The sequence below is a fragment of the Chaetomium fimeti genome (genome assembly GCF_033439085.1).
Source record: "Chaetomium fimeti strain CBS 168.71 chromosome Unknown B0H64scaffold_10, whole genome shotgun sequence".
NCBI lineage: Eukaryota > Fungi > Ascomycota > Sordariomycetes > Sordariales > Chaetomiaceae > Chaetomium > Chaetomium fimeti.
In genome coordinates this window covers 665,805-689,781 of record NW_026944338.1, presented here as the reverse complement: position 1 = coordinate 689,781, position 23,977 = coordinate 665,805, and the positions used below count along the sequence as shown (strand labels likewise).

General features: G+C 56.0%; 8 protein-coding genes and 1 non-coding gene across 9 annotated transcripts; 4 read left to right on the top strand and 5 right to left on the bottom strand.

Annotated features, from left to right (window-relative positions):
- Window positions 1-877: 877 nt before the first annotated feature.
- B0H64DRAFT_410416 (ubiquitin-conjugating enzyme/RWD-like protein) lies at window positions 878-1,969 on the bottom strand. The gene is made up of 4 exons (XM_062804789.1): window positions 1,731-1,969; window positions 1,556-1,635; window positions 1,238-1,485; window positions 878-1,174 (listed from the first exon to the last, which is right to left on the bottom strand). The coding sequence occupies exons 1-4, from the start codon at window positions 1,801-1,803 to the stop codon at window positions 1,108-1,110; spliced, it is 468 nt and encodes a 155-aa protein (XP_062654853.1). The 5' UTR covers window positions 1,804-1,969; the 3' UTR covers window positions 878-1,107.
- Window positions 1,970-2,147: 178 nt separating this feature from the next.
- B0H64DRAFT_367410 (uncharacterized protein) lies at window positions 2,148-7,840 on the top strand (the record flags this gene model as incomplete). Its single annotated transcript, XM_062801950.1, has 7 exons — window positions 2,148-2,381; window positions 2,500-2,566; window positions 2,625-3,005; window positions 3,065-3,153; window positions 3,204-5,687; window positions 5,733-5,946; window positions 5,994-7,840. The coding sequence occupies exons 1-7, from the start codon at window positions 2,304-2,306 to the stop codon at window positions 7,838-7,840; spliced, it is 5,160 nt and encodes a 1,719-aa protein (XP_062654852.1). The 5' UTR covers window positions 2,148-2,303.
- Window positions 7,841-8,095: 255 nt separating this feature from the next.
- B0H64DRAFT_331122 (uncharacterized protein) lies at window positions 8,096-9,205 on the bottom strand (the record flags this gene model as incomplete). Its single annotated transcript, XM_062800983.1, has 2 exons — window positions 8,096-8,822; window positions 8,904-9,205. 2 exons carry the CDS (start codon window positions 9,203-9,205, stop codon window positions 8,096-8,098), a joined length of 1,029 nt encoding a protein of 342 aa, XP_062654851.1.
- An 892-nt stretch (window positions 9,206-10,097) lies between these two features.
- On the bottom strand, window positions 10,098-12,351 carry B0H64DRAFT_410410 (cytochrome P450). The gene is made up of 6 exons (XM_062804788.1): window positions 12,063-12,351; window positions 11,178-11,974; window positions 11,074-11,125; window positions 10,799-11,013; window positions 10,173-10,673; window positions 10,098-10,120 (listed from the first exon to the last, which is right to left on the bottom strand). The coding sequence occupies exons 1-5, from the start codon at window positions 12,183-12,185 to the stop codon at window positions 10,217-10,219; spliced, it is 1,644 nt and encodes a 547-aa protein (XP_062654850.1). The 5' UTR covers window positions 12,186-12,351; the 3' UTR covers window positions 10,098-10,120; window positions 10,173-10,216.
- Window positions 12,352-14,436: 2,085 nt separating this feature from the next.
- B0H64DRAFT_t165 lies at window positions 14,437-14,528 on the top strand. Its single transcript has one exon. It is a non-coding gene; the product is annotated as a tRNA-Glu (tRNA).
- A 1,078-nt stretch (window positions 14,529-15,606) lies between these two features.
- B0H64DRAFT_451008 (Metallo-dependent phosphatase-like protein) lies at window positions 15,607-16,581 on the top strand (the record flags this gene model as incomplete). Its single annotated transcript, XM_062807150.1, has 1 exon — window positions 15,607-16,581. The coding sequence occupies one exon, from the start codon at window positions 15,607-15,609 to the stop codon at window positions 16,579-16,581; it is 975 nt and encodes a 324-aa protein (XP_062654849.1).
- A 755-nt stretch (window positions 16,582-17,336) lies between these two features.
- B0H64DRAFT_451004 (cytochrome P450) lies at window positions 17,337-19,281 on the top strand. Its single transcript, XM_062807149.1, has 4 exons — window positions 17,337-18,214; window positions 18,272-18,569; window positions 18,639-18,959; window positions 19,028-19,281. Exons 1-4 carry the CDS (start codon window positions 17,373-17,375, stop codon window positions 19,151-19,153), a joined length of 1,587 nt encoding a protein of 528 aa, XP_062654848.1. The 5' UTR covers window positions 17,337-17,372; the 3' UTR covers window positions 19,154-19,281.
- Window positions 19,282-19,454: 173 nt separating this feature from the next.
- B0H64DRAFT_378080 (uncharacterized protein) lies at window positions 19,455-20,066 on the bottom strand (the record flags this gene model as incomplete). Its single annotated transcript, XM_062802564.1, has 1 exon — window positions 19,455-20,066. One exon carries the CDS (start codon window positions 20,064-20,066, stop codon window positions 19,455-19,457), a length of 612 nt encoding a protein of 203 aa, XP_062654847.1.
- Window positions 20,067-22,425: 2,359 nt separating this feature from the next.
- On the bottom strand, window positions 22,426-23,450 carry B0H64DRAFT_331073 (nucleotide-diphospho-sugar transferase; the record flags this gene model as incomplete). The annotated part of the gene is made up of 2 exons (XM_062800980.1): window positions 22,426-23,264; window positions 23,342-23,450. The coding sequence occupies 2 exons, from the start codon at window positions 23,448-23,450 to the stop codon at window positions 22,426-22,428; spliced, it is 948 nt and encodes a 315-aa protein (XP_062654846.1).
- Between the last annotated feature and the right edge of the window lie 527 nt (window positions 23,451-23,977).

Below are 23,977 nucleotides of genomic sequence, written 5' to 3'. Positions count from 1 at the left end.
ATAGCGGTGTAATCCAAGGCCGTGCCTCGTTGGTGGGAGTTGGAGACCGAGGCAATTAGGTATCCAGGGTACCGAGCCAACAGTGCCAATTAGAGGGGCGGCCTCCCACAACATACCTATCCACATGCATGTACTGTACTGTACATACACATGTACATATGGATTCTAAGGAACTAGAACTGGTTATATGCGGTCCGATAGCTAGATGAATGGCGTCTACGGCTTGCGGGTCACCTTCAGCTTCTTTTCAACGGAACACAGCGAGAGATTGCTGGGCCCCACGCGCTACTTCTCGACCTCCCGGACTAGGTCCTCCTCTGGTTACGGTCGGACGCTAGAGAGCCTGACGACCTCGTCCATGACCACCTTCCGTACAGAGAACAGCTGTCTCTTGCTGCGGAGCCATTGCGAGCTCCACTGCTTCTCAAGCTCGTCATCAGCGGGCATCATAGCGAACCCGTGGCGCGAGAGCTAATAAAGGTCCCTGACGGCGGTGCGAATCATACGTGGGAGCGCATCCGCGGCTAGTCGTGTGATGCGATCGTCCTCAAAGCTTTCCTGTACAGCACCCCTGGCCCTGATAGTAAAGTCGTTGAGCTGGGGCGACCAGAACACTGAATCTCGGAACACAGTATGCGCTGGGTACTTTACCATCAAGAACACAGCGTCCTGCAATAGGACGCCCCGCAGCCAGTGCTACAGCGCGATGAACGCGCCGGTAGCCTTATCGTCGGCCTGGAAATGACACCTTGTACTACAGTTAGACCGCTGTTTCAAAGTATCTCTACTCTGGCTGTTGGATTTCCAACGCAGACAAGCCCGCTTCACAGAGTCACTTGAGCCTATCAAACGGCCACCAGCGGCAGTCCCAATCACATCAGTTAGCAGAATAGGTAGTTTGTTAGATATAGGAGCAGTGGCTAGAGCTACTATGTGTTGTGGTAATAACGGTGGTGCTGGTCGTGGGTAGTCAGGTAGTCCTGGCGGTGTCTAACCTCGTCGGCCCATCTGCACCGCTTTGCCGTCCGCTACGGCCATTACTGGCGTATCAAAATCGACGTCTTTGTTACGCAGCATCCCGCTTGTGTAGTTCCCTTGCCTCGCTGCTCATTTATACATTTCGTACTTGGACCCCTCGGGGGGTTGCGGGAGCTTCTTGTTTTCGTCCATAAACCTGCGGCGACGTCAGCGTCCGGGTTTCCGCAGAAATACCAAGCAGAGTGCAGAGTCTGCTTACTTCCGTATCGCGATCAGCGCCGACTCAAGACTGAGGGGGTCCTCCTTCGGCCGCGCATTCTTGGCAAGCTCGGCCGCAATCCTCGTCCAGTCTCGCAGAATGCCGACGGCGTTCTTGTCCACCTTGCCGTCCGTCGGGTTCACGCCGGGAAGATTAATTTGGCTGACGAAGTTGATCTCGGGTGGTTCGCGGGGGTAGTTGGGGCCGCACTCCATCTTGAGCTCGTAGATGCGGTTCTCGTGTTGACCCTACGTTGTGAAGCGGTTAGCCTTGCTTCTGGTGGGCAATTATGGAATGGTCGACAGGCGCAGCGCGTACGTGAGGAGGGCCCCAAATAGTTCCTCGCCAATGTGTCATGTAGATGTCCTCGGGATCCTCCAAACCGTACGAGCACGCTCCTAAATGCCGACCAAGGCGGTTGTCAGCAAGCGCATTTGTAGTCCGGGACCAAGAGCACGGCGAGGCTAAGGCTGCGATAGCCAAGGAAACCCACCTGCGCCCATGCCCTTCTCGCCTTTCTCCAGCTCGGCAAGGAGCTTGAAGTTCCGTGGAACTTGCGCGGCCATCGTGATGCGTGTTGCGGATATGTGCCGAGAGTGTGGTGAGAAAGACAAATTAGGCGGTGGAAGGCGATCTGCGCAGCCCGGAATAACAAGGCGGATGGAAAGTAATGAATGAAACCTTGGAACCGTTGGGCAATCGAGGGGCACGGGGGCTCCGAGGAGGGGTGCGGGGACCCATGTCATGGGTGGCCATCCAGGCTCGCAGGTCAGGCATGGATAGAGGGGTTAAAGGGCGGTGAGGTCTTCTGCCACTCTTAGTCATCAAGGTACAAGCTTGGCTTGGGGTGGCTCAGGTGGGTCAGTCTCAGGGTGACAGGCCAGATGGAGCTTCAAGGAACAGCAGGCGAAGAAGGTCCGTTCTCATCTCACAACCGACAACCAACGACCAGCGCCGTTCACAAACGCATAGCACATCCGCGCCTCTCTCAAACTGGACTCAGACCACGTATTCGGAATAGTAATGCGGTGACTAACTCCACATTTATGTTTCATGGGATACGAATATGACGGCCCAGCTTTTGGCGTCGGAGCTCGCCAACCTCATCCAAGAGAGCAAACGCAAGCACAACGACTTGCGCCAGGTCAGCCACCTCACTCTCAATCTCGTTGCGCACACTGCCCACCTGCCCCGTTGAACTGTTGAACCCAGGACCACATCGCCCTTTTGCGCCTCATCGGTAAAACTGACAATTATAATAGGCTACTGAGAAGTCTTTAGATGAACTAAAAAGTCTAAGGACATCATCTGAAGCTCAGACTTCTGAGGGTGTGTTGTATTTCCCAAGCTGCCACTCAACGCATGCACCCAGCTCACACAGTGCCAGAACTTGCCCAACGCCCGAACTTTGTCAACCCCTTCATTATCGCCTGCGGCACCAAAAATGTCAAGTTCACGGGGATTGCCATTGTTTGTTTACAGCGGCTCATTGTATCTCGAGCACTGCCGAGGTCCCGGTTGAGCCAAGTCCTCGAGGCACTGCAGCAGGCGACCTCGGCCGGCCTCGACGTTCAACTCAAGATCCTCCAGGCACTCCCCGCCTTGCTCTCCAACTACTCCGCCGATGTAAAAGGCGAGCTTCTCGTCACAGCCTTGAATGTCTGCTTCATCCTACAGTCTAGCAAAAATGCTATTGTCAACAACACATCGGCTGCTACGCTGCAGCAGCTGGTAGTCTCTGTCTTTGACAAGGTCGTTGCTGAGGATAGTGAGTAGCTCTTCTACCTTCTAATTGCCAGGCACAATGGTATGCTAACACAACCCTAGGATCTGGCGGCGACTCCCCTGTTGTTGGTGAGGTTCCTGTCCAGGATGGCACCCTCCCGCTCAAGGCTGCGACCATGGATGCATATAGGGTAACGCCACCCATTGTCCCGGATCTTTGGGCGCTAGCTAATCCATCCAGGTCTTTAACGACATCTGCCTCCTCACTGAAGGTCAGAGGCCCGAATACCTCCGTGTTTCTGGCCTTCCTCAGACGTTCGGTCTCGAGTTGATAGAATCCGTCTTGACGAACCACGCCGCTATCTTCACCACCCATGCCGAGCAAGCAAACATTCTACGGGCGAGAGTAATGCCTTTTATTATCAGTGCCCTGCGCGGCAGGCCAAACTTTGCAACCAGCGTTCGCCTTGTGCGTATCCTGTACACGCTCCTCCGCCGCCACCTCTCCATCCTCCCATCCGAGAGTGGGGACGCACTGGAGATTTTGACTCAGCTTCTTGACCAAGATAACACTCTATGGAAGCGCGCTCTATGTATGGAGGTATTCAGGGGCATCTTTGCCGAGCACGCGTTACTCCGGCGCATCTTCATGCTTTACGATGGCGAGGAAGGTCAAAAGAGTATCTTGAAGAATCTTACCGCCACCTTCGTTCGTGTAAGTACGGAGAAGCCAGCGGTCATTGGCTTGGGCCATCAGTCCACCATTCCCGTTGCCAGTTCCAACACGGGCCCGTCAACCGATCAAGTTATGCTCGAGGCGAGCGGAGTGACCGGTATAATTTCGGGTTCGGTAAGCTCTGACGGCCACAGCACGGGTATCAGCAGCCAATGGAGCACCATGCGGGTTCCCTGCATTGACCAACTCGACAAGACGGACGCCCCAACCATACCGGAGTCGTATGTTTACAGCCTTACTCTGTCGTGCATCACGTCACTATCCGAGGGTCTCGCAAAGTTCATCCTGCCCTTGACCGTCGCGAGCGAAGGGAGGAGGAAACGAGGCCCGAAACCAGAAGCGGGACGCGATTCACCCGCCTCTCAGCTAGACGAAACCCCCGATAAGTTAGAACGGTCTTCATCGTTCAAGCGGAATCCAGTCCCGGTAAACCCGTTGACACTAGAGAGTCACCCCCTGTACGCCGAAATCAGGGTTTGCGCTGCCTTCATCGACGGGTGCTGGCCCGCTATCCTCGCAACATGTTCCACCTTTCTCTACGCTGCCCTAGACTCGGAATACTACCACGGCCTGGTACGAGCATTCCAGAAATTTGCGCATGTCGCCGGCCTGCTGCAGCTCGCGACTCCCCGGGATGCTTTCCTGACGACTCTGGGCAAAGCCGCCGTGCCGCCCAATGTGTTGACCGCGTGCATGAACACTGGCCCTAACCGCGCCCCACCGAGTCCATCAGCCACGGAGGGGCCTGGCAACCTTTTTAGCAACGCTCGTGGGTTGTTAAGCGTCGAAAGTCTTGTTAGTCCATCGTTGCTAGGGGCCGAGAAGCAGAGGCAGCCATCAATGGATGCTAGTGGCGCCACCCTCAATACCAGGAATCTGCTATGCCTGAGGGCACTCCTAAACCTCGGTATCGCCCTGGGTCCGACACTCGCATCGTCTTGGAGCATTGTTCTCGAGACTCTGCAGCGGGCTGACTTTGTCATGTTCTCGTCCGGTAAGGTTGCCGGAAGGACACCCATAGCGGCCAAGGGGCCCGATCCCCAAGCGGAACAGGAGGCCAGTACCCTCCTTGCGAATTTCGGCACCGAGATTCGAGCCGTCGAGACGGCGGCCTCGCGGCTTTTTGAGAGCACCGTTGACTTTCCGAATCCCTCCTTTGTCGAGATCGTCGGAGCCGTATGCAACCTGCTCGAGCATGTCGAACCCCCTTCAGAGGCGAGCAGTCGCCCACAATCACCCCCCTCTACCGCGGGCCTAAAGGCACCCTCACTTTCTACTAAACGCGTCATGAGCATTTCGGCGCCGTCACAACCCACACCAAACCAAGAGAACCAGTTTGCCCTGTCTAAACTTGGCGACCTTGCTTCCATCAATATCGAGAGAATGTTAGCATACGAGCCACACGTATCAGGCTGGGCGCCTCTGGTCGATGAGCTCATTAACGCTATGACTTCGGTGTCCAATACTGCTCCCGTTAGAGCACGAGCGGCGGAGACGCTGGTCCGCATTCTTCTCGAGGAAGCAAATGCCGTCTCGTCCCAGTCAGAAGAAGTACGGGGCCCGATACAGAGGCGCCTCCTTGAAGCCTTCCGTGACTCTCTTCTTCCTCTTCAGGGACCCGAGCGCCATGTCTCCATCACAAGACATGCCATCGACGTCGACATCCACAAGATCATTCTCGAGGGGCTCAAGAGTCTCCTCGAAAACTGCGGCGAATCCCTCATCAGCGGCTGGGAGGTGACGTTTGAGATTATCGACACCATTTTCATCGAACGCAATCTCAGCACCGAAGTAAAACAGGACGGGGTATCCCAACGGGCTGCCGTCCTGCATACCCGCGCCGTTAAGCTGATCCGCCCATCATTCGCTTCACTGCAGCTAATTTGCTCCGACTTTCTCCCTTCCCTACCTAATGCCTGTTTCCTCAACCTCGTCGATACCCTGTACAAGTTCTGCACCCAGGAAGATGAGCTTAATGTGGCATTGACAGTGAGTCGATCTTCAAGATGCGGTGGGCACTGCTAACATTTGTAGACTGTCACCTTCTTCTGGGCCATCTCAGATTTCCTTTCTGCCAACAGCAAGTCGATGTTAATTACAGAAGCCATGATCCCCGATTCGGGAGATCAGTCGCTAGTCAAACTGGCCACACAACCTTCCGTACAAGGTTCAGCCGCGGCATTGTGGATGTTGCTTCTCCTCCGGCTCACGTCAGTTGCGGCGGACCAAAGACTGGAGCTGCGTAACAGTGAGTGGGTTGCGGCCCTTGGATTACGGATTAAGCTAACCAACTAGGCGCCATCCAGACATTGATGCGGATAATGTCCGCATACGGTGAGAGTCTGAGCCCAGAAGCCTGGTCAGTTTGCATGAAGGTAGTCATTTTCAGCCTCCTCTCGTCCGTCGAGCGCGAGTTACGCGCCGTCGACAGCCCGTCTACGAAGGATGGCGGCCAAGACGAGTGGAAAGAGACGGCGACCGTCGTAATTCAAGGAGTTTCGGACCTGTTCGGATCCCATCTCCAGCCCCTCACAGCGCACCGAAGCTTCTCGGAGATATGGCGGGACCTTATTGGCCACTTCCGAGCTCTCCTGAGCCTCCAAATCCTTGACATCAACGCCGACACGTACGGCGCCGTCCGGGATATTCTCCACGCCTGCGCGGAACAAGAAAAAGCTGCCGTGGGCAAGGAGAGCCTTGACCTGGCATGGGACCTGTGGTCTCAGGGGATTCCCGTTCCCGGAGACGGCAAGGATGACAAATCGTCCGACAACCAGAAATGTCTCCTGGTCTGGGTGGAAGCACTTCTGAAGCTTTATGGCTTGATCCAAGCCGACTTTAGCGTCGAGCGAGTGCGCCGGATGCTAACGCTGCTCCGCGACGCGATGCAACACGCAACCCCCGGGGCATACGCCAGCGATATCGAGTTTGTCACGCCGCTGCAGGGCAAGATTCTCGAGGTTTTCCGCATGGTCCGCACCGACTTGTATGGCGTCCCATCCGCTATGGTCGCGCAGGTGGCCGAGTTTGTTTCTCTCGCATTCGCCCGGGAAAACGCGGCCGAGGCAGCAGAGAAGCGCACATACGTCGCCATGTCCAAGGAGAGCATGTCCATTCTCCAGTCGTTGATCGTCCACAATGCTTCGGAGAGGAACGTCTACGAAACGGGGGCGTTCGCCAGCGCGTTGTCTGCCCTGGCCAAACCCGTCATCCTCAAGTACCGGTTCAAGATCGTCACTAAGTCGGTCCAGCCGTGGAGGGTGGCGACACAGTCAACCCTGGCTGTCCTCGAGGCATCGCTTCCTCGACTCCCTGGGTTAGAGCTGCCTCGGGAAACTTTGCAGGACATTTGGCGCATAATCATTTCCATGGCCAACGGGATTATCAGCGCCGATCTGACTGCGCCCGCCGCAGAAACCGCGGGCATAACGGACGACCAAGACTTCGACATTGCGTCGTTCCGTCAACTGCGTGGCCTCATCATCCCAGCACTCGGTGCAGAGTTTGTCCTCGACGACACGAGGAAGACGTACGCCGAGGGTCTGTTCCGCACGTCGATCGTCCACACCCCCGCCCCGGCCGAAGCGGCCATCATCTACGGAAACAGCGGCAACGACGCCGTCGGGCTAGGCGCATTCTTCAAGAAGCGCGACGGGCGCACCATCGACCCGACCCCAACCAAGCGGAGCCTCATGGGGCGGGTATGCCTTGACGAGCTGTTCTCGCTCGTGCAAGACCACGGCGACGAGACGCCGCCCAGGCCGGAAGCGGCGTCTGCCCCCACCCAGACCCGCGGCCTGCACGTGCGGCTCGCCCGCACCGTGGCGCCGTACCTGATCCTGCGCTGCGCGCTGACGCTGCGCGGCTACGTGGCCGACCAGCCCCTCCGCGGGCGCATGCCGCAGCCGCTGTCGCAGCGCAAGGAGCTCGCCCACATGCTGCGCAGCTTGGTGGCGCTGCGCTCCGAGCCGGAAGCTATTCCCGAGGTGCCGAACGTGGAGAGCGAGGCGCGGAAGCACCTGCTGCGGCTGTACCCGCTGCTGGTGAGTGCCGTGCAGGTGGCGGGGACGGCGGGGGATGAGATGGTGTTGGGGTTGGTGAGGGAGGCGTTGGATGTGGTGGGAGGGGAGTTTGGTTTGTGAGAGGGGATGAGTGAATGAGCATTATGTGGTGAATTTTGTGTGGACTTTTTGCGTGCTTGCTAGAATACACTGAGTGGGTTCAAAGGGTGCCTATCTGACGCCATCCCTCGCTTTTCTTTTCTCCAGAGCTCCATGCCAATTGGGACAAGTAATGGTACAGCCGATAAATTGCACTTCTCAACTCCTGCCCGAGCCACTGCCCACCATGAATTGTCACTTCCCGTTGCCCCGGACTCTCCGAATCTAGCCTGCCCCCTAAACAGTCGTCTGCTCCGGCGCCGGCGACGCATTCCCCTTCTCCTGGGCATCGATCACACCCCCCTTCGCCAACGCATCCTTGGCCATGGTCTTCGCCTGAGCATCGCCAACCTTGCCATAGACACTCAGCGCAGTAGCAATCATACCACCAATATCCCCCACATTGCCAGGAACAACAACAGCAGTCCCCTCCTTGGCCAGCTTGCCAAACGCATCCACATACTTCTCCGCGACCGACAAACTGACCGCCCCCTGCGCCGCATCCTTCCCATCCGCAATCGACCGCGCAACCGCCTCAATCCCGGCCGCCGTCGCGCGCGCCCGCAGCAGAATCGCCTCGGCCTCACCCGCCGCACCATTGATCTTCTCGGCCCTCACGGCCTCACTAGCCAGAATGGCACTCTGCTTCTGGCCCTCGGCAATGTTGATGGCGCTCTGGCGCTGGCCCTCCGAGTCGAGGATCTCGGCGCGCTTGGAGCGCTCCGCCGTCACCTGGCGGTGCATGGCGTCGACGACGGGCTTGGGCGCGTGGATGTCGCGGATCTCGTAGCGCAGGCAGGTCACGCCCCATGCTTGGGCGGCTTCGTTGATGGCTTGCGTGATGTTGGTGTTGAGCGCCGCGCGCTCTTTGAGCACGTGGTCGAGCGTGAGCTGGCCGATTTCGGAGCGCATCGTGGTTTGGGCGAGTTGGGATATGGCGTACTCGGCGTCTTCGACGCCGTAGCTGCGAGGGGGGAAGGGGTGTTAGTTTGTGCGTTGATGGGGGGGAATAGGGTGGAGGGGTAGGGAGGGGGGGCGTGCGTACCTGGCCTTGTAGGCGTCAAACACGCGGGTGTAGAGCACGCCGTCGAGCTCGAGGGTGACGTTGTCGGCGGTGATGGCGCTCTGGGAGGGGATCTCGATGGCAACCTCCTTGAGCGACTTGACGTAGGCGATGCGGTCGAGGAAGGGGATCAGGACAGCCAGCCCGGGCTGCAGGATGCGGTTGAACTTGCCCATGCGCTCGACGATCCAGGCCGTCTGCTGCGGCACGAACCGGACCACCGTGTTCATGGGCAGCGACGCCGGCTTCTGGAAGTAGGTCGGCGGTATGAGCCCCCCGCCCATGCCGCTAGGGAGGGCATTGCGTTGTGTGGTGTGGAATGCGCTTCGTGATGATGCAGCGATGTTCGATAATGCGAGGGCGGCGAGTGGGAGGTTTCGAGAGTTGCGGGCCGAGGCAGACAAGCCCGCCCGGACGGTGGGCACGAGTGCCCTCTGTGCTGTTGTGAGCGACATGGTCGGCGACAACCTCACATTTGCAGCTGGCTTAGCTTGGTGGTGGGACTGTTCTGTTCTGGTGGTTTGGCGCCGATTTGCAAAAGTGGCAGGCGGCGGCAGGGCCGACGTCAGTGCTCGCTGTTGGCGGACCCACTTGCAGCTCGGAGCTCGGTGCGAAAGATTGGGCATTGTTACACGTACGCATACAGTGGTTAGGTATTATGTGTATTGCAGGTACGATAATTACCCGTTGCCCCAACGGCTTTCTGTCTCTCTCTCTCTCTCACAATCACCTAAAAAAGGCCCTACATGGTCTCATAACACTTAATTGTGCTTTCCTTCCCTTTCTATCGTTTCAGCCCCAGAGGAACTAACAACCCAGCCGTCCCAAAGGCCACTAATCCGTCTAACAGTCAGCGGAAGGGACTCGAACAAATACATCGATGTTTACAACCAACAACATGTACCACCATCACCAAGTCGTCGGTTTTGGTTCTGCCTAACACCCAGTGGCGCGTCACTGGATGGGGTGGTGAGAGGAGACAAGTCGGAAGATGGGAGAGAAGTGGTACTAATGACAAATCTTACGTTATCTTCCTACCTCGTAGAGTGGACATTCGGTCGGAGTTTTAACAACGCCAGTCCAAGAAGGGTCCTGGGAAGGGGTACTCCAGGATCCATGAATATACATACAGCTACTGATTGACATCTTACCGCCTGCCAGCTCCGAAATTAAGCCTTCCACACCACACTCATCATCCAGTAAGTATCCAATGCGACCAAATCCACTCGCACACACACCAACCCTCAACAAACAAACAAACAAACAAATGAACAAACAAACAACCGAAAGCGAACTCACCCCCTCCCCACCGCCACCCTCACCTTCATCTCCACCTCCCCATTCGGCCCCGCCGTAAACCGCGAATCCTGAAACGCATGATCCCCCAACACCATATCCAAATCCGTATGCCCCAGCCTGGGCACCTCCACGGGGTTATGCCCGCACAGCTCCATATCAAACCCCCGCGCCAGCACCACCAGCGCCACCTTCATTTCGGTCATGGCCAGCGCCTGGCCCATGCAGGAGCGCAGGCCGCGCTCGAAGGGCCGGTAGCCGCTGCGCGGGAAGGAGGGTTCGGAGGGGTTGGAGGGGTTGGAGGGATAGGTGGTGGTGGTGGGGAGGAAGCGTTCGGGCTGGAAGGTCTTGGGGGAGGCGAAGACGGTGGCGTCGTGGTGCATGGCGTGGGCGAGCACGGTGAAGCTGTGGTTCGGGCCGACTGGGTAGGTGGTGCCTTTGTATTCGAAGGAGGTCCTGTGAACGGGAGGTTAGGAGGGTTGGTTTGGGTGCGGGGGTTGTGGTTGTGGTTGTTGGGAGGTAAGGGGGTATGGGGATAGTGGATGGTCGATGGTCGATGGTCGATGGCGGGTTGGGCTTACATTCCGGGGGGCGGGTCGCGGACGACCATGCCGATGGGGAACATGCGTAGCGTTTCTTGGATTACGGCTGTCGTGTAGGGGAGATCGTTGATGCTGCCCGGGTCCTCTCTCAGGATGCGGAGCGTCTCGTCAAAGTCCTTGCCGAACACCCGGTCGTGCTCCTCTCGGACCTTTTGGAGAACTTCGGGGAACGAGTAGAGAAGCATGAGCACGTACTGAGACAGATATTAGCTTGGGGGTGACTGGTAGGCAAAAAGGGGCGGGTTTATTCGTACGCTTGACGTGTCCGTCGTTGTGCTGTAACCGGCAACGAGAAAGCCTTCGGCACTATCGTACTTGTTAGCTGCGATGCGAACTTGGGGCCCGCAATGCATCTTACTTTTCTTGAGCGAGCCTAATTAGGCGGTTGTCTAGGGGTAGACCGGCCTTCACTTGGTCCAGAAACATCCGGTCAAGGAGGCAACTGGCGTTGGCTCTGGTAGGAAGAGGCTTCTGTGACGAGACTTTCGCAAACCGCGAGTGAATCACCTTCTCGATTTCTTTGTCGAGTCGTCTTATAATCGCAGCCCGCTCCCTCTTCTCCTGCCATCTTGTGATCGGGTTGAGGGGGAGTCCGGTCGAGCCACTAATGTCGTTCAGTCGTTTTAAGGCGTCATACAGGCCCGAGTTTGGGTCGGGTCTTTCGCCAAAGAAGATTGTCCACATAATAGAGAAGGGATACTGCCCAACCTGGTAGGTCATGTCGGTGGTCTCCCCGGAAGCTGCCACGCGACGAACCCGATCATGAAGCGACTTGGCTTCGTCGACGATAAGATCATGGTAGGTCCTGGTGGCGCCGGGTGTCAATCCCGGAGCTAGCATTTGATGCAGCTCTTTCCACAACGCCCCGTTTGTGGCTTCGATGAAACTCGATCCGATCGTGGGGGCGAAGAACTCGGCCACAAGATCGGCCTGAGGAAAGGCATTTACCGTAGTCAACATTGCCGCTGCATCGGGACTGGCGCAGACGATGAATTCCGGGCCGAAGGGCCACAGATCTAGGTAGAAGATGTCTGGGAGGTTGAAGTCTAGCTTCATTTGTGTCCATAGCGCCTGTACGTAACTACCGGGCACCTTTTTGGTATATTCCCCGAGGAGCTTCAAGTGCCCCCAGAGCGGGTCATGTGGCGCTTTGGGCTGCGGGAGGAAGGGAAATGATTAGCGGACAGACGATATGGTTTGTGCAAGTAGTGTTGGTAGTGTCTCAAGTTAGGTGTGGACATACTATGTCATGGCCACGGTAGAATCGACGTTTGGCGCTGAGGCGAAGGACAAAGTACCCAATCACTGCGCTCAAAGCAGTCACTGCGAGGCAAGCGACACTCGATACGCTCAAGATTTGAACCATGGCGAGGTTGGATCCCGGGGGCGTGTTTCCCTGTTTCCAAATAATCAGGTCACGGAGATGGCACAGTCAAAATTGCGAACCAGCGAGATTTCAAGGGTTTAAGCTGACAGTCGAGTGCAGATGACAACAGGTTTGGTTGGTTGGGTCGTCATACTCAGCCTTCACGCGAATCCTTGTCTCTCCAAGGTTGGAATGCGAACAACGCCACCTCGGCTAACTTACGAATGGTTGATCTCGGGATTATGCCAAGATTACCAGGGGTAACAACCGGCGTCGCGTGTTACCAGTCACCAACCACCGCGAGGTCCACCACCAAAGTTCTTCTGCCTGATCGAGAAGTATATCCTGATCTGTGTACGAAGTACGAAGTGGATTTATATACATTTCACAACCCACTGGTTAGACTCACTTGAAAATCCCTCCAGCACATACGTTTGCCGCTCCCGGCTTTCGTATCTTTCACGCGCTCATATTAACCTTCTACCAGTGTCACGACCACTGAGCTGGAAGCACAGGAGTGGGGCGCGGGGCGCCCCGGACCAATCATTAACATAACCAATGAGCAGTGTGCTCAGTGCGCTCAGCAACTGAGCAGGGTGAGCAGTGTGCTCAGTGTGCTCAGTGTGCTCAGCAACTGAGCAGGGTGAGCAGTGTGCTCAGTGTGCTCAGCAACTGAGCAGACTAAGCACCCAGAAATTAGACAGTATATAGTCACTCGTTCTGGAGAGCTCTGGGAGTTCTCCAGTTAGCAATCACAACTACAGTTCGCTACAAGCTCGAGAGCCTACTGTTGAGACAAGTCTTTGTTGTGCACCCTTTGGCTGCACCGAACCTAAGCACCCTTGAAAGATTACCTTCGACCGATACTGAACCCTAACAGGACGGGTCTGTTCGAGGTTCGTCACAACCAGCAATACTCGTCGGGCCTTCAAAATCGGCGATCCGACCACCCGCCAAGGCGGCTAGTCGGGTACGTTGATTCGGGTCATGACCATTGATTCGGATCAAACTCACATCCAAGGGGGAGTATAACCAACTATAATACTTTTTTATAAAAAAAAGTTAGAATTAGTAATTTAATATTAGGTATATTAGTTTAGTAACTTTTATTTAAGGAGAAGAGGGTAGAGGGAGTCTGATTTCTAAGTAAAGCCTACTTAAATAGAGGTCTCTTATATCTTAGTATTTCGTAGTTATATATAAGTTAAGCCCAGCTCCTAAAATATTAACTATTCCGATTTTATATTATAACTATTATCTTCTCCTTTAGTAAAAGTTACTAGGTTAATATATCTAATATTAAATTACTAATTCTCACTTTTTTTTATAAAAAACTATTATAGTTCGTTATATTCCCTCTTAGATGTGAGTTTTGACCCGAATCAATGGTCGTAACCCGAATCAACGTACCCGACTAGCCGCCTTGGCGGGTGGTCGGACCGGCGATTTTGAAGCCCCGACGAGTACCTCCCGAGTGCCAAACTTTACTTTCATGCTATAAAACTCACTGATCAGCTTCCCGCCAGACCCAACCAAATCCACGTTAGATGCCTTGACCATATACGGATGTGCTGAGATACACAAAGATGTACCTCGCACATACCTAAGTACTCTACCCTTAGGCGCTCCCGACAGCGTCGAGCTCCCTTATCCCCTGCATTTTTATTCTATTCTAATATATCTCCTTCCGGCTCTCTTCTCCTTCCGCGTGCCAACACGGCTCTCCTCACCTCCGCCTCGTATCGTATATATTCCATACTCGAAAGACTTCACCCTAGAGTTAATGAGACAGGTGCCCGGCTTTGGCAAGGCGTTATTGGTTTGTATCAGTGCTCGGCATACTAATTAGATACCTTAGGTGCTGCATTGACGGGGCGCATGATCGAATCGAGGACCGACATTGAATGCCACACGTATCATTGTTACCACAATATGGATAATCTACAACGTCCTTAACCTTCATCATTGGTTTCGTCGTTGTTAGTTGCGTTTAACGTCCCGGGGCACGTCCGCTACGCAACCGCGTCATTCCCAAATCCCCCACAACCAAGAGAGACAAACGTCACTTAGGTTTCAGGCAGCACTCGCCGTATATTATGTTCTCGAGCTGGTTTTGAAGATTGCCGGCGAGGAAGACGCCAGCAGGACGGGGTTGAACGTGAGAAAGGAACCCAGGAAGGCAGATACCCGAATATAGGACTGGGATCCGCCGGGGGATGCCAACAGTTGGTCGGAACCACACTCGTCTCAGTCGGGTATGGTGTAGCGGTAACATCGTTGACTCTCACTTCTCAGGAGTGACTGCTCTCTCAACAGCCCCGGGTTCGACTCCCGGTATCCGAGTCGTTTTTTTGCTTCACAGGGCGAATCAAAGGGTTAGGGTTCCTCTTGCAACACCGGGAGTGACATTCTGCTATCACCAAAACACCAATAGTCTATAGCTAGACTTCGAGCTTCGACCGCTGTGGTTGCCTTCAACCCCTAGCGGCGCCTGCGGTACTTCCTCGAGGAACCGGCAAAGACTCGGCCGGTTTCTCAGGTTGCCATTCGGGAACACGCTCACCCAGGAGATACACTTCCGTCCAAACATATCCGGGTACGTCGACAACATACGACCAGGTGACGCGTGAAACGATGACCCCGAGATAATCGACATGATCAAGCAGTGCGTGATTATCGTGGTCGCCGAGGCCGAAGTTGCACGGCATACGTGGTACGCCATGCGCGACGATGTCTCACTGAGTATCATGAAAAAGGACTTGCTCCCCCAGGTTGGAGCAGCTGTTTTACTTCCTCGCCCTCCAACACATCAATGGTGCGTTGTCAGCAGAGGCTGCTGTTTCTCTGCCTTGGTTGTTAGTTACTATATGGAGAGACTCTTTAATGCTGACTGGTGGGTGGAACTCTTAGACGTCATTGCTGAACCCAGACGCCGCGGAGCATGACAATGCTGCGCCTTGGTTGTATAATTTGGTTTTGGTGAGCCTCGCATCGAGCAGCCATGAAGGGGAAGAAAACAAGCTGCAGACACAATATACCAAACTGAAGAGGATAAATGGGGTAATTGTGGATTTTATGGGCGTCATCGAGGGCAAGATGGAATGGCATACCTTTGTCACCCCGGGAGTAGCTACGCACAGGTGTAGTAAATATAGCTGATCAATACTTGTCGGCCACTTTCCTTAGGTACCTCGGTAGGTAAAATGACGACAGCCTCACCGAGGTTCCAACATCCGCCACCGTCTGTGCACTGGAGGGAGGGTACCTACCTACCTATATAAGCTCGCCTTCCCACGCCTTTTTGCTCACAGTTCCTAAGTTCCCCATTCTACATCCACCTTTTTGCTGCCTCCGTTCAACAATCACCTACACATCCCGTGACCCAACTCCATCTTCGAGCACGCAGCATCCGATTACGACCATGGTGCAGGATATCAAGACCCGATTCTTCATTCTGGCCGACACCCACGCTAAAGAATGGTGCCCGCCAAACCTCCCCGTCGACGTGGCCATTCACTGTGGTGACTTAACAGACGGGTCCAAGATGGAGGAATTCCGCGCGTCGCTGGCTCTTCTTCGTGGTGTCAACGCACCACTGAAGCTCGTCATTGCTGGGAACCACGACTTTACCCTCGACACCTTAGCCTACCAGAAAAAGGCCACAGAGGCCAACCGCCTCTTTTCGATCGATCCCGAGGTTATGGCCAGAGAGTACGGTGGATATGGCGATGCCCGTAAACTCCTAGACGATGATGACGGCGTCATCCTTTTGGACGAAGGCACCCATCACTTTGACCTTAGCAACGGTGCCCGATTGACGGTCTACGCGAGCCCGTTCACCCCATCAGCGGAAGCCGACTGGGGATTCCAGTACCGGCATAGGGAGGATCACGACTACGCAATCACCACCGACGTCGACATCGTGATTACCCACGGGCCGCCCAAGGGAGTGCTGGACCAAACAACGTCCAAACAACGTGGCGGGTGCGCCCAACTATTTGCCGCCGTTGCGAGGGCTCGACCACGTCTCCACTGCTTCGGGCACATCCACGAGGGGTGGGGAGCAAAGGTGGTTGCGTGGCGCGACACCCCCAGCGAGAACCCGTCCCACTTCACCGACATCGACAACGACGCCTCTGTAGTTGTGGAAACGCTTGCGACGATGCGGCCGGGCAAGTGGGACGATGCCGAGACGGTTAGGGAGAAGGAGGCGTTGGCTGGGCGCTTGGCTACGCAGGGCTATCGACAGACAAGCCACTGCGCCGGAGACGATCATCCCACAACCCCTGGGAAGGCGACCCTGTTTGTGAATGCCGCCGTTCAGCCAAGGTTCGAGGAAGATGGACCGCAGCCTCCCTGGGTTGTTGATATTGACCTCCCACCAACGATTGTATAATGGGAAGTGGGACGCGGAGGGACGTGTTGAGGTTTAGATAGGGGTTAATTAGAACTCAGACACTAAACGAGGATGTTGGGCCTAATTGTTCACAAGTGTTACCATAGGGTTAGTGTGGCGGGTACATCTTCCGTGACGGCTAGGCTCCCCATGTTGACGGGCTTGTCTTTCTTTGGCTCCGTCTCTAGCCTTGGTACTGGCCTGGCTTTGGCCCCAGTGGCCCCGTACAACTGCATTTCAAAGCGAACGCCTTGATCATCATCATGAGAGCCACAAAACCCTTCGTGTTGTCCCTAATCACCAACGGAGTGTTGCACTGTGCTTACACACAATATATCCGAACCACCGCCCTTTTGCATGTCGTCGCTTCGTTTTCCCAAAAAGGATTCGTACCCATAGCGCTGACGAAGCGCATCGCGCCAAGATGACATCGAGTATGCACGGTTCCGAACAATGATACCACGGAAATGGTCGGTCATCGGGCGAAGAGCTCGTTTAAGTAGTGATTAACTCGGCGGGAGTCAAAATACATAAACACCGACATATAGCCATATCTTGGCCATCTCGACCGTTCGTAACCTGCCGGTGACAAGAACCAACATTCGCCGTACCCTCTCCGCCCTTCTGAACTCAAACCCTCAATCTGATACCTAGGTAGGTATTTAGTTCATCCGCCCCTCGCAACAACAACTAGCATCTGGACTGGAACCACCAGCTGAACCTTCCGAGGGACACAACCCCCCCCCCCCCCCCCCAAAAAGTTTTTAAAAAAAAAGAAGAAAGAAAGGAAAATGGCACCCGAAGCCCCATCCTCCACCCTCCTCGCCTGGGCAACCACCCTCACCCCGCACCACATCACCCCCCTCCTCCTCCTCCTCTCACTCACAACCCTAACAATCATCTGGTACGCCCACTCCTGGCACCAGCTGCGCGCCTTCCCCGGCCCGCGCCTCGCCTCATTCTCCTACCTCTGGATGCTGCGGACCTGGCGGGCCGGCGCGCAGGCGGCGCGGTACGGCCCGCTCAACGCCCGGCACGGGACCACCACGACCCGGACGGTGCGCATCGGCCCGCGCGACCTGCTGACCGACGACCCGGCGCAGGTGCGGCGCATGGGCGCGGCCCGCAGCGCCTACCGCCGCAGCGACTGGTACTCGCCGCTGCGCCTGGACCCGTACGGGGTCGGGCTGTTCAGTCTGAGGGATGTTGCGGCGCATGATCGGTTGAAGGCGAAGATGGCGTTTGGGTACGGCGGCAGGGAGAACCCCGGGCTGGAGGCGGATGTGGATGCCGTCTTGGCGCAGTTCGTGGACTTGTTGGCGAGGAAGTGCGTTCCTGTGGTTGAGGGCACTGGCACGGGCTCGGTGGGGGAGACGAAGGGGGTGGATTTGGCGAGGGTGGTGCAGTATTTTACGATGGATGCTATTAGTAGGATTGCGTACGGGGAGGAGTTTGGGTTTTTGAAGACTGATTCGGATGTGTTTGGTGCGATTGACGGGGCTGAGCAGGGGATTCCGTTGCTGGTCTTGATGGCCGAGGTGCCGTTTCTTGGACGATTATTCACGCAGCCGTGGCTGGTAAAGCTGGTTGGGCCGAAGAAGACGGATGCTGGGGGGATGGGCAAGATGTTGGCGTGAGTGTTTCCTTCTCTCTCTATCTAGCATGTCCTTCTTATCTAACCATTGTCCAGCATCGCAGAGCAGGTTGTTGCAGAGCGGTTCGGCCCTGACGCTAAGGACCAGAGGGACATGCTCGGCGCCTTCGTTCGCCACGGGGTTGCGCAGCGCGAGTGCGAGATCGAGGTACCTTTCCAGTTGGTCGCCGGTTCGGACACCACCGCCACAACCATCCGCGGCACCATGCTCCATCTTGCATCAACCAGACGCGCATATGTAAAACTCCAAAAGGAGATAGACACTGGCGTGGCCGAAGGCCGTATCTCAAGCCCAATCACGGGTGAAGAGGCTAAGAAACTGGAGTATCTGCAAGTAAGTCCCCGTCAGCACCCTTTGCCTCTTGGTATCAAGAAAGAAAGAATATGTTGACAACCGTTGCAGGCCGTCATCTACGAGGGGCTGCGGATACAAATCCCCATATCCGGCTTGTTCATGAAAGAAGTCCCACCCGAAGGCGACACCATCGACGGCATCTTCGTTCCCGGTGGCACACGTATCGCACACAACACGCAGGGAATTATGCGCCGGCGGGACATCTTTGGCGACGATGCCGACATCTTCCGGCCTGAGCGTTGGATCGGCATCTCACCGGAGAAGAGACAGGAGATGGTGCAGACGACAGAGCTCGTGTTCGGATACGGCCGATGGGGGTGCTCGGGTAAACCGGTTGCCTTTTTGGAGCTGAACAAGGTTTATGTTGAGGTACGTGATCGCGGGATAAGGTGTTAAGTGCCGGGTGAGAGTCTGAGGCTGACGACAGTACGATTTAGTTGCTCCGACGGTTCGACTTTGAGATTCTGTATCCCAAGCGGCCCTGGCATGAGACGAACTACAACGTGTTCTTTCATTCGGAACAATGGATGCGGGTGACGGAGCGTGCCGAAGAGGCGCACTGAGGTGTGAAACGGTCATTATCGCCCGTTGATACCTTAATGAGTGAGTTGGGGACGAGGCATATCGGTAGAAGGGGTTGCGTCATTCTTACGGCTCGCGATGACCTAGTAGGTTGGAGACTTGAGGCACTTGGGTAACTATCCAACCGGTGCATTGCCCAGTCCACTCTTTCAGTATCTAGTTCTACTCTAGAAGCATTTGTATGTTGAAACCAACACTTGGGCGCACCAACTATTGCAGTCAAGGGCACCAACCTTCATGGAACCGGGGCAGCCATTCACAGCCCAGTGTCACCAGCACCCCTCACGCCCCCGAATTCCCACTCGGCGGCAGGCCACTATTCTCCCCCAGATCCTCGCCCATCTCCTCGCCGGCCACCACCAAGCGCTTACAATCCTGCAGCACAAACATCATGCGCACCCACTCCGTCTCGCTGCGGTTGACCCACTGGTGCTGGGTGGCGCGCTGGACGGCGACGTCGCCGCGGCGGAGGGTGTGGCACTCGCCGCTGTCGAGCACCATGTCGACGGTGCCCTCCATGACGATGCCGTAGTCGAGGCTCTGCGTGCGGTGCATGCCGCACGCGTACCCGGGCGCAAAGTCCACGCACCGCAGCACCGTGCCGTGTGGGTTGACCAGCCCCAGCTTGCCCGACGCCGTCACCCCCTCGTGCGCCGCGATGTCCGCGTCGTTGTTGAGGTCGGGCGGGAAGGTCGACGTCGTGTAGGGCACCGCGAAGGCCAGGTTGCGGTCGTCGTAGGCCGACCACATGAAGGGGCTGTGCGAGTGCACGATGGCTTTGCCCGAGTCGTTGTGCGTGGTGATGAAGCGCTGTGGTTGGTGGAGGTTGGAGAGGGGGGTGGCGGACTCGGCCGGCTTCGCCGGGGGGCTGGTGGTGGAGGTGGCGTCGGCCATGCTGATGGATTCGGGTGCTCAGTGGTGGCCTGGTATGAAGGTAGAGAGATTTGTGTGCTAGATTCTTGTCGGGTGTTACCTGGGGCCTGAGCCACTCTTGTATTGCTGCCCAAACTTGGCTGTGGTGTTTGTGGGTATGAGGAGGGAAGGCCAAAGGCAGCGGCAGGCGCCGGTCTCTTATAGAGTTCCATACAACCACAAACAGCGGCTGCAGCGGCTGCAGCGACTGCAGTGACTGCAGCGGAACCCCACCACGCTCCGTTTCAACTGGTCCCTCCCTCCCTTATTGCTTCTCGTTGAAGCCCAACGGAACACCAACAATGGGTAGGTACCTGCCCATTGTTTCGGCTGACTCGGAAAGACAGGTCACCAAGGTACGGAGGTACCTACCGAAATCGGCACCGACCCTAATCATGTTCCCCTTCTTGTTCCGACTTGCTGCCAAGCTCGGATCGGCATCGCTGCCGGAGATCGGACTTTATTGCAGAGGGGTATTCGAGACTGCGGCCGTAGTCGAAGCACTAAGTGCAGGTGGCTGGCTGACCAACTGCTGGTCACCCCGAGTTGACTGGCGGTCTGGGGCGGGAGTGTTAACATCCGGGAATGTCTCCGGTTGGGGATTTCATCATCAGTGCGAGGAGAGCGGTCCTTTGTCTCACCCGGCGTCGGCCTCCGGCATCTCTCGATTCCAGTGAGAAAGGTAAGGTAGTGTTGGCGATGACCACCGGTCGTGGGGGGATACTGGGTAAGGCCGTAAGTCGCATTCCCTGTTAAGTGCCAAGGGGTGGTAATTAATCCATAATTCAGCTGGCTGCTCCGACTCCCCGATCTCTTCTCCCCTCCCCCTCACCAAGCAAGGGTCCCTGGTGCGGGCCCAGAACTTCCCGGGAGCTAAAGCTTAATTCGACATCGTGTTTACTGACACAAGCACGGAGTGAAGAAAAGGGAGGGAGGGAGGAAGTCGAGAGTACAAGAAAGGAACATCGTCGGGGAAGCCCCGATTTATCATTTAATTCCTTGCACTCACTACTTCCTCTCGTTTTCACGCATCAGTGTCCACCGAAATTCTAAATCACTTTCATGAGATCGACACCTCGACCAAATCGCATATTCCAAAAGATCGGTGTCTGTATTACAATATCCATAGACACTCGGGCACTTTATATTCCGTTGCTCATTTCCCTCTTGTCGTTACCCCCTCATCTAGAGCTCGCGGGTATTGACGGCCTTGATCCGCTGGGGGTTCCTCCACACTTTCGACATCCATTCTCGTCCAGATAATCGGTCGTAGCACAGACGCGGTCAACCGCGAGACTGCAGTCCTCGAGCCCTTCGTCATTACCCCCCTCGACAATCTGCGGCACAAGGCCACCTTAGGGTGCTGAAAATGGATTTGCTACCTAGATATACATGGTCAAATCCCAGAAACTCAAAACCAACCCCGCAACCCGCCAAATAACTCCGCCCACACAGTCACCTCCGTCTTAGCAGGGGTGGGGACACTTCACAACGGCTAGGGCGCCACCACTGTCAAGTACCGAGAACCCCCCGAGCCTACCCAGGCAACCGATCCAAACGGTACGCAGCTTACCGTGCCGGACGACAGCTCGACATCCACAAGGAAGGATTATGTATGCCCGTCTCTCCCACCTCTTCCTGCCTCACCCAACTGCTTCCCCCCATCCTCTCCCAACTTTCCCTCTAACCCTAATCGACCACCGCTCCACACAACTAGCAGACAATGGAATGATGAGACCAAGAGAGCTAGTAGTCGGGTGGTTTCAGAGTCCCATTGCACCTGACTCCAGACAACTTTCGAAGCAGAACCGCGGAAATGCCCTAGCTGAAGATCTCATCTAGTAGGAGTGTCTATGGTCTGATTACCACTGATTGCTCGTCTAATAATAGTCTAATTTGACCCGAACTTTCATCGTCGAAGCCAAACAATCAGATTCTACCCACACCCCCCCACTAACCAACTCCCTCACTGCGAGGTATATCACCAGCCACCGCGGGTTCGCTTCACCGCTGTTCATTGTCCTGATTCATGCCCTGGTCCCACCCGAAGCAAACATTTCCGTAGGTTCCCTGGATGGCTGTTGTCTCCCCCCCCCCCCGACCAACGAGGGATTCGCCGGTGAGCTGTTTGCGTTTCTGGCTTTTGCTTTCGCTCAGTCGAGGGCCGTGGTGGGCGACAGCCTCGTCAACCATTCGCCAGCCACCGGGTCATCACACCCCGGAATCTTCTCATGCTCGGCGGATTTCTCTCACCACATCAAGCACGGGGTCTGACCCAAAGACTTTCTTGACGGACGCACTTGCGACATTCTCGTGCCGTTCGTATTAGTGTAGTCACCACTCAGCCCGGATGGCTCGGCCTCCAGGTCGAAATAAACAAATGCTGAACCAGCACGATAGGATCGTCCTTCTCATACGTATGCTCATGCGGCAACCAGCCAAAGCTGTCCTTGGGTAGGACGAGCACATCCCCGATCAAGCGCGGCTCTTCCAGGCTATCCATCTCGTCGCCGTTGTGCACGACGCCGGTGACGTTGAAGAAGTAGTCCATCAGCGCCGTCGTGAAGGCATACGGCCCGGTGGTCACCATGACCTCGTTGAACGTGACGGCGGTCCCGGCCGGCTTGGTCGCCATCAGCTGCTGGATGTTGTCAAGGACGCGGTCGACCAGGACTCGGATGGCTGGGTGACCCGGCTTGGCGAGCATCGCGAACTGCGCCAGGGCGACAGAGTGGGGCGAGACACCGGGCAAGACGGACTTCTTGTGGTGATCGGACTCGATGCCGACGACCAGGTTCGCCTTGCCGTGGTGCTGTTCGGGAATCCATTTGGAGACGGGCTGGAGCGGGCGGACGTCGATGTCGGCCCAGACGCCGCCTTCCTTCAGGATGAGAAGGTAGCGTAGCAGGTCGGATTTCAAGATGGGGTCGTGCAGGCTGGTGAAAACGTCGACGGTCCGGCCGTCAAAGCGCTCGCGGACGTAGGCGTTCATGTTGGCGTCCGTGAGACGCTCGTATCGCCAGTCGGGGTTGACTTCTCGCCACTGATGGGGCAATCCGGCCGCTTTTTCTGTCGGATTTTCCGAGTCATCCTTCCAACTTTGCCAGATTTTGGTAGGGAACGGTTGGGAAAGAAGATCTTGAGCCGACGGGCCATCATGTGATTTTGGATGGGAAAAGCCTGCTACGCAGCGGGACCAGTTAACTTCAATCCCTCATAATTCATTGATTTTGAAAAGCGACGTAACATACCAATACCACCCATGGAATTCTTATACGTGTAGTGTCCGGCCAACAGGAAAACGAGGGTGGCGGCCCCCACCAGCGTAAAAATGTGTATCTTGGACATCCATGTCGTCGCCAACATGTTGAACCAGGGCGCGATGAGAGTTGACTCGGTAGAGGGGCGAGGACAGCCGCAAAACTGTTGGATTGTCACAGCACTGCTGGGGCTCCAGAATGGTGAGGTTCTTGTTCAAGTTGGAAACGGGGGAGAACAATGGTGGACATGTTGGCGTTTTTGTTGCGCGCGGCCGCGGCGTAGGTACGAATATAGGTGTGGGTGTGTTTGCCGTTGGGGGCCTCGGCGCTTTCCGAGAGACAAGGGAGGGTCGATAACCAAGCTATCACAGTAACACTAGGTTACATTCCTGACGTTCCCCGAATGAAGGTCTTGGAGTGTAACCGGTGGTTCAGCCCTCAGTTTGTAATTCAGCGTGGTCCTCAGTATGGGCATGACTTTTTATTGGTTTGTTCAACGATGGTTCGCGGGTTGTTGGTTCCAGCCTTCCCTCCCTCGCTCCTTGGTGTTGACGCTCTTGGCCTAGCGCCGCGCAAACTGGCGCCAAAGACTCGGGAATGATTGGGTCCCCCTCCTTGCCCTGTGTCGTGCAA